We start from the raw sequence: 12722 nt of genomic DNA, 5'->3' as shown, positions 1-12722 counted from the left end.
GCTAGACTGTGCAAGAAGTTAAAAAGTAGCATAAAAAGTGAATCATTTTAGGATTTTCAAGAGGTTCTTAAAGTACCATATAACGCATTAAAAAAGAAATTTTAAGTATAAATTTAAAACATTTGAAAACTAAGATCATGCTGTTATACCATGAGGTCAAAGTTATATAACAGAATAGTTAGAGAATTAATGAAAGAAAAGGAATAAATAGCCTAAAGTAATATTAGGAATGCAATTTTAAAAGGGAAAGTTGTATGCTCAATTTTACATGAAGGGAAAAAAAGCTTCAGACAAGGGAGGTCAGAATCGGGTTCTCCTGTTGGTTCTGCTAGTTACAGACTTCATGAGGCAATGCTTTCACATATTTGTTTTTAGTTTACTCGACCCTAAAAATAAGGATTATCTCTAACAATTTAATATTCTGTATTCCTTGTAGCATCATATGTTAGAAGTTTTCTTGGTTCACAGAGTGAATAGTTTCTGCCCAATAGGGTAATACCAAATGTAAAATGTCTTCTGACATCAAATTCTTTAACTATGGGGAGTTGAACACCTTTGCTCAGAACTATAAAGTGAACCAACCATGGATTTGTGTGCAGGGTCTAACTTGACTTTTTATGAAAGAGATGACAGCAAGAAAATTAAATGAGTCTTTCTGCCTGTAGTGTTGTCATGAACTTCTGTTAAGATTTGGGGGTAAGAGAGGATCACTGCAATTTAAATTGCTTTTTCGTCAAAGTTGAATTTTTTTCCTGAGGAAAAAAAGTCAGAATGTAGAATTTATATCCAATTTTAGTTTAATGTCTTGAACATTTTTGTAGAAGCATTTTAAAAATAATGTACCCTTAAATATTTTAATACACAAACCTACATAAAGCATCCAGCATTATATTCCTTTGTATCTGCTTTTGCTTCTTACCAAATCATATTTAAGTTATTATTATGCTGATTAATGTAAAATCTTATATTTTTCACATTTTAAATGAGCTTATATTAAAATAGGTTACAATTTCCATTTTAATATAGAATGTTCAGTTTTAAAATTGTAGCATAGGTAAACCATTCTGTACATGTTGGTTGTTTCCAATTTTTCGTTTCTGTGAACAACAGACTTTCTCTTTTAATAAAGTTAGCTTCTTACTCTATTTATTTTTGGGGGGAAAAAAAACAAGAAAAATTATTCAGACCATGGGCAATTTTATGGCCTCTTTTGTCATCTGACTGAAGAACAGTCTGATTTTACAGCTGTGCCTAAATATTTCCTATCTTCTTCAAGCTCAGATAACTCTAGGTTTTGTCGTTTAGATTTATTTTTGGTAGTTTAATAGGTATGAAGTGGTATCTTAAAAATATGAAAATTTAGTTAGTAGTGAGAATCTTTTTTTCCTAAATGCCGATTTGCTCTTAAATTGTACCCTTTGATGGATATATATGTTAGTTATTGTTTGCCACATAACAGATGATCAGTAAATGTTGAATTGGTTGGGTTTATATTGTAGACATTAAGTTTATCGTAATTTTTGCAATTATCATTTCCATTTATTTTATCCTTTTAATTTTAGATTTGTTATGTTTTCATTTCATGAAAGTTTATTTTACATAACCTAATCTATTGATTAGTTGCTTATGCTCTCTTCTATTGCTCAAAAATTTCTCTCTTTTCCGTAGATGAGATAAATATACTGTTCTGTTTTCTCTAATATTTTTTGAATGCTACTAGTTCTCCATATATTTAGGATTAATCATAGTGTATGGTGTGGATATGTTTCTCTCCATGTTGATATTCAGTTTTTCTTATAATATTTTTTAAATATTGATTTTTCTCCACTTATACGCACTTTTAGATTTGATCATTGTTTTGGTATTTCTAGTCTCATGGGTCTTTTTGTGCTTTTTTATTGTGGTAAAATATACATGACAAAATTAGCTATTTTAACCACTTTCAAGTATGTCATTCAGTGGCATTAACTACATTCACAGTGCTGTGCAGCCATCACCACTATCTTCTAGTCTCTTGATATATTTGTATTTTAACCAGAAACACTGCTGTTATTCTCAGGCAAATTGTTTAGATCTCTGAATCCCAGTTGCCCTATCCATAGAATGAGAATGATACCAGCTGTGTCTTAGGATAACAAATATAAAAATACTTGGTGTATTATAAGTGCTCAGTAAATGATAGCTCTCTTATCCTTCCCACTATAATTGGTTTTAAAGACTGATGTAGGGCAGATCTTCCTGAGTAGCCTCTATTATTCTCCTCTCCTCCAAGATATTCATTGTTATTTTTGCCTAATTTCCAGTAAGAAATTTGTGGGCGTTGGAATAAACCTCCGTTTACTTCTTATTTGAAACCTAATGTATGTATGTTCTGTAGATTATGAAGCCCAAATCATTACTTAGTATCATCCCCACTTATTACTAATAAGCACTGTTTCTGCAAGAGACCACAAAAATGTTTTCTTATGTTTCGAAACCATTTTTCCTGACTTCTTTTCTGGTTTTTGCCTTGTAAGCCTCCTAGTTTATAAATTAAAATTTATTTTGAAGAGATACCTTTAGGCTTTATGTTTGGTACTTAAGACTTTACATTGGGTGTTAAGATACTTGTTTTCTGAATTCATTGATAGAGCCCCTTTAGATCCATTATTGTTGAATAACAATACTTGAAGCTATCCTCTTAAAGCATTAGAAGAGGGTATTTTGCTTTTTGTGCTTTTTGTTTTTATTCTTCAAGGCACGTAATTATATTTGAGGATACCATGGTAGACATTTGCTAATTATTTCTTTTAAGTCCTAAAATAATTCACATAATAAAAATCATAGGTGATGATAGACCACTTTTTTGGTACTTCTTTAGGCTACTATTTTTTATAATTATTATTGCTGAGGTATATTTAATTTTGGGAGGGATGTTGTTAATTTTCTCCAGGGAAACTTCTGTAGCCTTTTCTTTGGCATGCTCTAAAAATACATATAAGGACCTGGAGGGAGTAGTAAATAGACTTCTAAAATACAGTGTAGTCAGTGATCAAATTTATGAGCTATCTGTGTTTTACTTAGAATTGTATCAGAGATATTCAGTTAAACCTTAATATCTGTGTGCACAATTAGCTGCATCAAGTTCCTCTTTCAAGACCTATAATCAGACCGTCTTCTTAATGTTGTAATTAAGAATGATGCGTATGTTTTCGTTGAAAAAAACTGACCTTTATTCTGTGCTTTAAAATATTTATATATTTTTTATTTCCTTTTCTGTACTTCGAGCTATAACAACACATTGAAGTAACTTACGTTCTTGCTTGTAGCCTTTTACAACTACAGGATAAATAGTGTGTTGAACTTGTTACAAAACAGAAATTATGAGGTAGAATCTAATTAGAATTTTGAAATAAAATATTTGTTACTAATTATTTCCCTTCCAATTTCTATGGATTAAAAATTATGGCTGCCATATTACAAAAGGATCCAGCTTTTATTTTTCAACTTATGAAATCACAATATTTACAATTGTGCCACCTTTTTGAATGAAACCTAAGTTTCTATTTTTTCATTGTCAGCATTTGCAAGTAGGGAAATTTCTGTTCTAAGTTGTAGATTTTCCCAGGTTTCTGTCATGAAGGCATATAGATACTGACAAACTCCAAAAAAGTTGATAAAACAGCTGTATTTAGAAACCAATCATAAGAATTGAAACTAGAAAGTTATGAAAAGATGTTACAATTCAGATTTCTTAAGGTAACTTAAAACAAGAAATTCAGAGCATGTTTTGTAATTTCTTTGGCTGTTTGGCTAAGTTGTAATTATATTCATTTAAATTACAGTAAGAGTCCACTTTCCACTTCTTTTTTTATTATAAATTTATTTATTTAAATTAGTTTCAACTATATAGTACATTGGTTAGACATCTATAATGTTGACAAAATGATCCCTCCAATTGCTCCCTCCCTCCCCTAGCCCTCCACTTAACCATCATATTAATGCTAACTGCATTCTCTCTGTCATGCTCCCCGTACCTAATTATCAACTACTAATTTGTACTTCTTTAACCCTTCACCCCATTCTCTCAGCCTTGCAACCCTCCTCCCCTCTGTCCATCACCAAATTGTCCACTATATTTGTGAGTCTGTTTTTGATTAATTTGTTCTTGTAATGGCTGAGTAATATTCCATTGTATATATAAACCATAATTTCTTTATCCAGTCATCTGTTGATGAGCATTTAGGTTGCTTCCGTATCTTGGCAATTGTAAATTGTGCTGCCATGAATATTGGAGTGCATATCTTTACGAATTATTGTTTTGATTTTCTTTGGATAAATACCCAGAAGTGCAATTGCTGGGTCAAAAGGTATATCCATTTTTAATTTTTTGAGGAACCTCCATTCTGTTTTCCATAGAGGCTATACCAATTTGCAATCCCACCAACAATGTATGAGGGTTCCCTTTTCTCTTCATCTTCGCCAGCACTTGCTGTTTTTTGATTTATTGATGATAGCCATTCTGACAGGTGTGAGGTGATATCTCATTGTGGTTTTAATTTGCATTTCTCTGATGATTAGCGACCTTGAGCATCTTTTCATATATCTGTTAGCCATTTGTATTTCTTCTTTGGAGAAGTATCTGTTCAGGTCTTCTGCCATTTTTTAATTGGATTTTTTGTTGTTGTTGTGTAAGTTCTTTATAAATTTTGGATGTTAACCCCTTATCAGATGCATCATTAGCGAATATCTTCTCCCAAACAGTCAGTTGTCTTTTTTGCTTTGCTGATGGTTTCCTTGCTGTACAAAAATTTTTTAGTTTGATGTAGTCCCATTTGTTTATTTTTTCTTTTGTTTCCCTTACTCGAGGAGATATATCTGAAAAGAAATTCCTGTTAGTAATATCAGAGAGTTTACTGCCTATGTTTGTTTTCTTGTAAAAGTTTTATGGTCTCGGGTCTTATATTTAAATCTTTAATCCATTTTGAGTCTGTTCTTGTATATAGTGTAAGAAGATGGTCCAGCTTCTTTTCTTTGCATATATCTCACTTTCCACTTCTATGTCAAGCCGTTATATTATTGAATATTTAAAAGATGCATCTCATTGAATGTAGAATAATATTAGGTTACATTAATGGTCTAAAAAGAACAACCCTGCCTCCCACAAAAACACAATTAGATTAAACTCTAAAACTAGTATATGGAAATGAGAATGCTAAGATTTGTATAGTAATTCTGTACTTTTTTTATTATCAAGTACCGATCACCATGTCTGTTGTATAACACTTTGATCTGGTTGCTAGTAAATGCGACTTTTGATTATAAGCACGTGACACTTTAGAAGATGGTTTGAGATCTTAATATTAAAAGTTTTAGCACATTGATAAATGGTATTAATGTGCATTCATGTATTTAGTATGTTCTTATATTTCAGGTCTTTCAAATTACAGATTTTTGGAAGGAAGAAAATAGTGTATTGATGGAAAGTAGTATCTTAGATGCATGTTGCAATGGAATTATGTAATTTATACTCATTATTATTATATTTTATACACATATGTGCCAGAATGTATGTTTGCAAACTTCACACATATCACACATTGCCCATAGAATACTAGAAGATTCTATAATAAATCATATGCTTTCCTTGTAGATTGCTTTTTTTGGTTTGTTTTAAAATGACCAAAATTATTGGTGGTCATTAACCAATTACTTGATTTTTAAAGTTTTTCCCTAAATATAGAAATTACCTATGCCCTATTTATTCCTCTAAATTTAAAAGCTGAGAAAGCAAAGAAAATTTTTATGATGGAAACAACAAAGACTGCTTATTTTCATAGAAGAAGAAATAGGAGCGGTAGAAGGGAACGTCTGAATTTTTCTCTTAAAAAAGGTTTTCTTATATCATCATAGAATTTACTTCAAGAAAAATAAGAAACTAGTCCAGAATCACTAGAATATTACCATATTTCTAGAAAACAAAATTTAAGATTTTAACATTATTTTTGTATGGCTTGAAAAATTTATTTTCTCATTATTAAGAGTAGTATTTCTTGCCTTTTAAAAGCCACAACCCCTTTTGATCAATAAAAATCTGTGTTCTCCTTTAATGTTGTTCATATTTTTAAAATAAATTAGTTCTTGTGTTTAAAAACAAAATTAAAACACGTTACTGAGTATCCTTTTTTTTAAAAAAAATCAATTTTCCTTACCTTCTTCTTGACCAGAGATAGATTTTATAATCCTTTCCCCATGAGAAGGAATATCGCCTCCTTCTCCCTTGCCAAGAATGTAATTAGAGATTGCAGTTATTATAGTTATGGCCTTCATTTAAGTAAAACGTGGAATGTTATCACTTTTTGTTTAGGTGAGAGCTGGTCACACAAAAATTCAACAAATGAAGCATTTCATTTTACTAGTGATTTGGCCCTGTTTTGTTCTTATGGGATGAAATCATAGATATGTTATGTACACTTAGACAATATTAAAATCCCATTAAGACATTTCAGTTTAAAGCTAAGATATAAGTTAGTGAAACATAAAAATGTTTCATCTTTCACAGTTGTGAGTCATTTTCACGTCACATTGATTATGCTCTTCTAAGTAGAACAAAACAAGGACAGGGAAGATAGCTCCCGTGAGCTTTAGTTATTGCGCTCTGTAATTCTACAGCACTAGTTACCTACGTCAGGGAGGGAGTATGAGAACTTTTGAGGCTCCGTGTATGAGCTACACGTGAGTGCATGGAGCATCCAGTGCTTCTAACCTTTAAACTTTGTTTTTCTTTTGACATTCTAGATCAGGGCAGAGAGTAAAGCTGTGTCAGAGTTGGACATTTTTGTATCTGACTGTACCCCTTCCACACGTTTTTCTCTCCTTTTCCCATTCTGGAGTGTGGCTCTAAAAGTGTGTTATATTGCACCCAGATGGAGCAGTAGAAGTGAAGTGGTGGTATATTGACATAATTGAAGTTTTTCATTTCCCTTTTTATGTTATTTATTGATTTTCATTACTTCTGCAATAAGATTTTAAACTTGCTTTAGCTTTATATGTTAAGTCAGCTATAGTGGATTGTAGAAGTGAAAACAGGTGTGACCTTAATTAAAAGCATAAGCAATTATATCTCTTTCAGAGAAGTGCTAGTTTCATTTTGTTAAATAGTAATGGAGTTTTTCATTTTTATAATGTACTTAAGTTTTCTAATGTCTCTCTGTCTCTCTCTTGACAGAAGGGCACAATTAGGTGTTCTTGCCAGTAAATGTAGGGCTTAGAGTCTTCTTTTTTTGTTTTGTTTTGTTTTGTTTTAGTATGAAAATCAAGATAGGAAGAGCAGGATCTGAGAATGTAAAGGTTTTGCTTAAATAATTGACTAGGCAGTATATTTGGTGGAGCTCATTATTTCAGAATAAAATTGGGTCCCAGCTTTACATGATTATTTTTCCTTAATTCTAAGATACGAAGTTTCACTTATTTATTTACATTATTAAAGTAGATCCAGAAAAATCGAATTTTCCTTTAAATTGATTACATATATATAGGTGGGTGTGAAAGTAATTGATATTTTAGTTTGTCCTATTTAAAGTGATTCTGTGTGTCTGTGTTAACAGTTATATAAATGTTCCACATTAAAGCAGGTTAGATGTTATCATAACTTACTGACTTGCTTAAGCTAGTTTATATCATTAAAAAATGTAACTGTAATCCTAAAAAAAAAGTTCTGCACATGGCTGTCATTATAAAACATTTATTGCATTAGGACTGTAGTAACCATGTTTTAAGTACAGCACAAGCGGTTCCACGTGTTGGCTTTTGCAAGGTATAAAAATCATTGTGTATACCTATCTTGACTTGGTGGTGCAGTGTGTCAGTTTTGAAAAGCCATGTGCATCTTCGAGATTTTGAGATTGGAACTCACGTGGAAAGCTTGAGGTAACAAAATATTAAAAATTATTTTCTGATGGCCTGAATGATAATGCTTTTAGAGTACATAAAGCTTTGAATTCCCCCTTTTTTAAACAGACTGAAGACTGCTGAGAGACACTTGCAATCCAGTCACTTAAGCATAATAAAGAAATATTGGTCTTCATGGAAGAAGAGCAAGATTTACCAGAGCAACCAGTAAGTATTTCCTTTAACAATTTAAAGTTGATTGTAGGAAAGCTGATCTTAATAGATTTTAAATATTATTTAGTTATACTACAGATTCCAAATTAGAAATTAAAATGAAAAAGACTCCTTAATAACTTTCTTCTAAGAAAACAATGTTATATGTTCTTAAATTCATATTTTGTTAACAATGCTAAAGAGTCTACTTGGAAAATTTAGCATTACAAAGTTAGTATTGTATTTGGAAATGTCATTAAAAAAAAAATCAATGGCTATTCTTACAGTTTTTGGAAAATAAGAGGACATTTACCAAACTGTCAGAAAATCTAGTTTTATCTTTACCTAAATTTCCTAAAATTACCTAAATTTCCCTGACCTAAGTTTTAAAAAAGTTGTATTAACTGAAGAAAGTATAATCTGACCACTAGCTAATTCTTAAAAACATTTGAGACCCTAATTTCTTTGAAATATTTAATATAAATAAATAAAATCATTTTAAATATCCCCAAGTGACATGGATTCTCTTTGTTCTTTTGTCTGTTTTTTGGCTTAGCGTTTAGAAAAGGAAAGCAATAATAATCATTCTCTTAAGGTATTTTTATGTTAAAAGATCCTTTCCTTTTGTCTTGAGCTTCTTTTTCTGAAGTTATATAAATACTGATTCACTTTGCTATCTTGAGTGACCTTCTTGTATTTCATATTAAAAGAGAATATAGAGTGGTCACGTTTACCTTTCTTTATGAAAATCCAATATAGAAAAATTTGAATTTTGAAAGCACATCATAGGATATGTTTTTCATGTTCTAGATGTATTCTTTTTACATCACAGAAGGGTGAACACCAGCTTCCATTTAAATATTGAACTTCTTTAATATGTTTTTAATATTTTTCTTTATGTTTAGAAATGTATACTGATGATTACTTTGCCATAATTTTTTAGCCCTCTCACTTAAGATAAGTATAAAACTAGGAAGACATAAGCAATTAGTAAAACAACCTTTTGAAACATTTGAAATGTCATTCCCTATCCCTGGTGGGGCATTAATAGTCAGGGAAATGGTAAGGTTAAAAAGTCATCCTCGGCAGTATATCTAAGATATTCACTACAAGAACAAATAGCTGAACTAGATATATTAAATGTACCAAGGAAAATTATATCATGGAGTTTTTAATATAGTAAAAGGTCTAGTCATAGTTTCAGAAGACTAATAAGTTGTCAGAATGTGTATTGTCAGTTACTCTTTACCTGTTCAAGATAATGAGAATTGTGAGGCAGACCTGCTGGTGGGTCATCTTTTCTGCTCTGCTGCATTTCCTTGCCATTCTTTCAGTTTCTATAACATAACATATAAAACCTGATTGTTACTTCAGACGAAGGTGAAATTAAAGCAAAACTTTAAAAACAAATTTTCTGTTAACTACAAATGGCGATTGTGAAAGGTATCAGTTTCTTAATGATTTGTGTCTGGGTCTTAATTTATAAAGGCAACTGAGTGACAACACTTACAGGTCAGTGCCATTGAAAGAAAAGTTTGATGTTACAGTTTCTTTAGAAACAAGAAGCATGGCATACCACACAGGGCCATAGGGAAGCACCAGATTTGGTCAGGAGGCAGAAAGGAACTAGGAGTGCACAGGCCACAGCCTTCATTGGGATTTCCAATGTAGGCAAGGTGAGTGAGGCAAGGCAAAGCAGGGTAAATGACTTAAGTTTGGCTAGTTTGAATAATTCTAAAAGTTTTGGGCATACAGAGGTGTCTAGTATCTGGCCCTGGGTTGATTTAGAGCAGGGGAAATAGTAACTTGGAGTAGGTGAGCTGGATAAGGGAGAGGGTTCAGAGCATGGGCTCTGGATCACTGGGGAGATATAAACAACTTTGTCTCAGATTAATGGATGCCAGATAAACAGATACAGAATCTAAGGAAACAACAGAACACTTATTAACTATTAAAAATAATTAGAATAGGAAGAATAAATGTTAAACTTGGAGGAGAAATCAAATTTCACAGGCTGTAGTAGAGATCTAAAATTTGAGTAGAAGGAATGGTCCTATTCCAAGTTCATGATGATAAATGAAGCTAAGATTTTTAACCCTGCTATTTAGTGATAGGCATTATTACTGGAGTTATTTTAATCCCATTGTCTCTCCTTGTCTCTCTTCCTTATCGTATTATCTCTCGTTTCTCTACTTTTTACTCGCTGTATCTTAAGATTTAAGATTTAAGATACAGCGAGTAAAAAGTAGAGAAACGAGAGATAATACAGCATCTCAGGTTCTGTCTTTTACTTTCCCTTATTGCCAGTCAGTCTTCAGTCCTCTGTAGTCGTAAATGGTTTTCTCTATGTCACTGTTTACCTGACTCAGTCTCTTCCCATCCCCTGCCCTGTCTTCATCTTTTTCAACTACTCTGAAATAGCTCATAAGATTGTCCAAACTGGAACTCTTTTGAAGATCGAAAGGGGGTACTAACCAGACTTGGTTTTGGGATAAGAAGTATAAACCAAAACTATTTCTGACAAATAGGTAGCACTTAAAAAACTTTTTTGTGACTATCAGAAGTACTCTCTGAACTCAAGTTTTAAAAGAACATTATATGCACAGGAAAAATTTTTAGAATGTATATATCAAACTCAATGCTGATGGTTTCATTATGTGGTTTTTATTTATCATTCATCATTTTATTTATTTATCATTATTTTATTCAGCTGTTAATGGATACTGGTGTTTTCACTTTTTGGTTATTTTGAATAATGCTGTTATGAACATTTATGTACAAGTTTTTGTGTGGGTATGTTTTTATTTCTCTTTGTTATATAGCTAGGAGTGGAATTGCTGGATTATATGGTAACTATATTTAACCTTTTGAGGAACTGGTAGTGAAGTACTAAAGTAGCTTTACTATTTTACATTCTGTCAGTTTCTGGATTATATTGTTTGAACCCTTACTTTTGTAATCCAGTGAAATCTGTCTCTATCCTTTTAGTTAATTTACCTGTCTCTAGTGTCAAGGTCACACATGCTTCCTATTCCTGACTTACAAGGGGACATAATTGCCCAAATTAAGGCAGACAGTGTCTGAAATGTTAAATTTAATCATATTAAATAGCTACATTCCCACCTGTTATGTTTGTTTAAATGTATTTAACAGAGTTTTTGCCTTCTTTTGTTGACTTGAAATACTTTTAAGTATTCATAATTTATATGACTAAGCATACTAAGCATGTTTCTATTATAACTAGTTATTCTAACCAGAGAGCACTAAAATCAGATTCTTTTGTAATATGAAAGCAAGGAAATCCATTAGGAGTATTAAACGTTGCTTTTTCATTTGTGTATTAAACTGTTTCAATGTAAATGCTTTCACCTCAGAAGGAATTAGAAAAGACGAAAATCCGGGGGAAAACAGAATAGTGTGAAGAATATTTTATAAATTACTGGTAGCCTAATAAGAATTTATCTTTATTTTTGGCATGTAGGTAATTTAAGTAAAAAGACATTTCTGTTAAATGAGTAGATGATATCAAGAGTGGTATATTTACTGTTAGATGATATTTATGTGTCTGTTAAAATTTGAAACCAACTAGTTTATATCCAAGTTTGTATATTTCATTGTGGTAAACATTCTATCTTAAGTAAAAATCCTGGTAAACATTTTACCCTGAATCTGAAAAACACTTTTTTCATTAAAAAAAAAAAGCTCCCTGTGAAAAACAAAGAAGTCCCTATCTCTAACTCTAAAATATAATAAGGATTAATTAAATAAATCTAAGCAAGACAAGACGAAACAGTTACCCTGAATTTTTTTAGTTAATGTTAGCCATTTGAGTAGCTAGACAATTTCAAAAACAGATCACTACATCGATTCTTTTGTATATTTATTTTTGCAGGTTAAAAAAGCCAAGATGCAGGAATCGGGGGAGCAAACTTTAAGGTATATAAAGTTTAATTTCTTTTTAATGACCTACTTATAATTTTTTTTACATGCTAATTATGGGCATGACTTGGATTGACTATACTCTTTTTGGTTTTTAGCAGCCACCTTTATGTTTTGAAATTATTTAGTTTACAGTGAAAATTCCCTCTAAAAGTTTGTTCTTAGAACACATAAGTACTGATTTAGTTTTCTTATCTATTCATTATTTATTCAACAATATATACCAAACTCATTTTATCTATGAGAGCCTGTGATATATGGAGGAGACACGATAGTGAGTATTCTTCAGTCAGATGTGCAGTATACAAAGTAGGAAGAATAAGCAGAAGTAAGGGAAATCCAAAGGATTTGGCATTAATTACCAAATGGATATGGAATACCTTAGTCATTAGCTCCACTCTCCTTAGAGAAAAGGGGCAGCTTCTTTGTACCTCATGCTCTGGCTTCTACAACACCATGGATTTTGTTTTTCACAGTTCTTACCTCCTGTCGTTTGTCTGCCAACCATATGAACCAGTAACTGCATCACCTCTAACATCTTCATTTCCAGAATCCTACTCTTTTACTACCATATTCCAGCCTATTTATCTCCTACCCCACTATTCATATCGTGTTTTACTGTACACTTCCAATTAAATGATCTATCATATTTTCACTACCAACCATCGGCCCTTCCCTCAAAAAAGACTTCAGTATCTTTC

The 12722-nt window shown here is 31.6% G+C and overlaps 1 protein-coding gene across 2 annotated transcripts in view; it reads left to right on the top strand.

Annotated features, from left to right (window-relative positions):
- Window positions 1-12722, top strand: part of EYA3 (EYA transcriptional coactivator and phosphatase 3) — an 87037-nt gene that overhangs the window by 20944 nt on the left and 53371 nt on the right. For both annotated transcript variants that reach the window (XM_039854667.1, XM_039854668.1), the window contains exons 2-3: window positions 7999-8097; window positions 11975-12018. In XM_039854667.1, the coding sequence (XP_039710601.1) occupies window positions 8065-8097; window positions 11975-12018 (77 nt within the window). In that variant the 5' untranslated portion in view covers window positions 7999-8064. The remainder of the gene's footprint in view (window positions 1-7998; window positions 8098-11974; window positions 12019-12722) is intronic.

This window comes from Pteropus medius, unplaced genomic scaffold (genome assembly GCF_902729225.1).
Source record: "Pteropus medius unplaced genomic scaffold, Ma_sr-lr_union100, whole genome shotgun sequence".
NCBI lineage: Eukaryota > Metazoa > Chordata > Mammalia > Chiroptera > Pteropodidae > Pteropus > Pteropus medius.
Note: the sequence above shows the minus strand (reverse complement) of the source record. Positions and strands in the feature narration are given on the sequence as shown.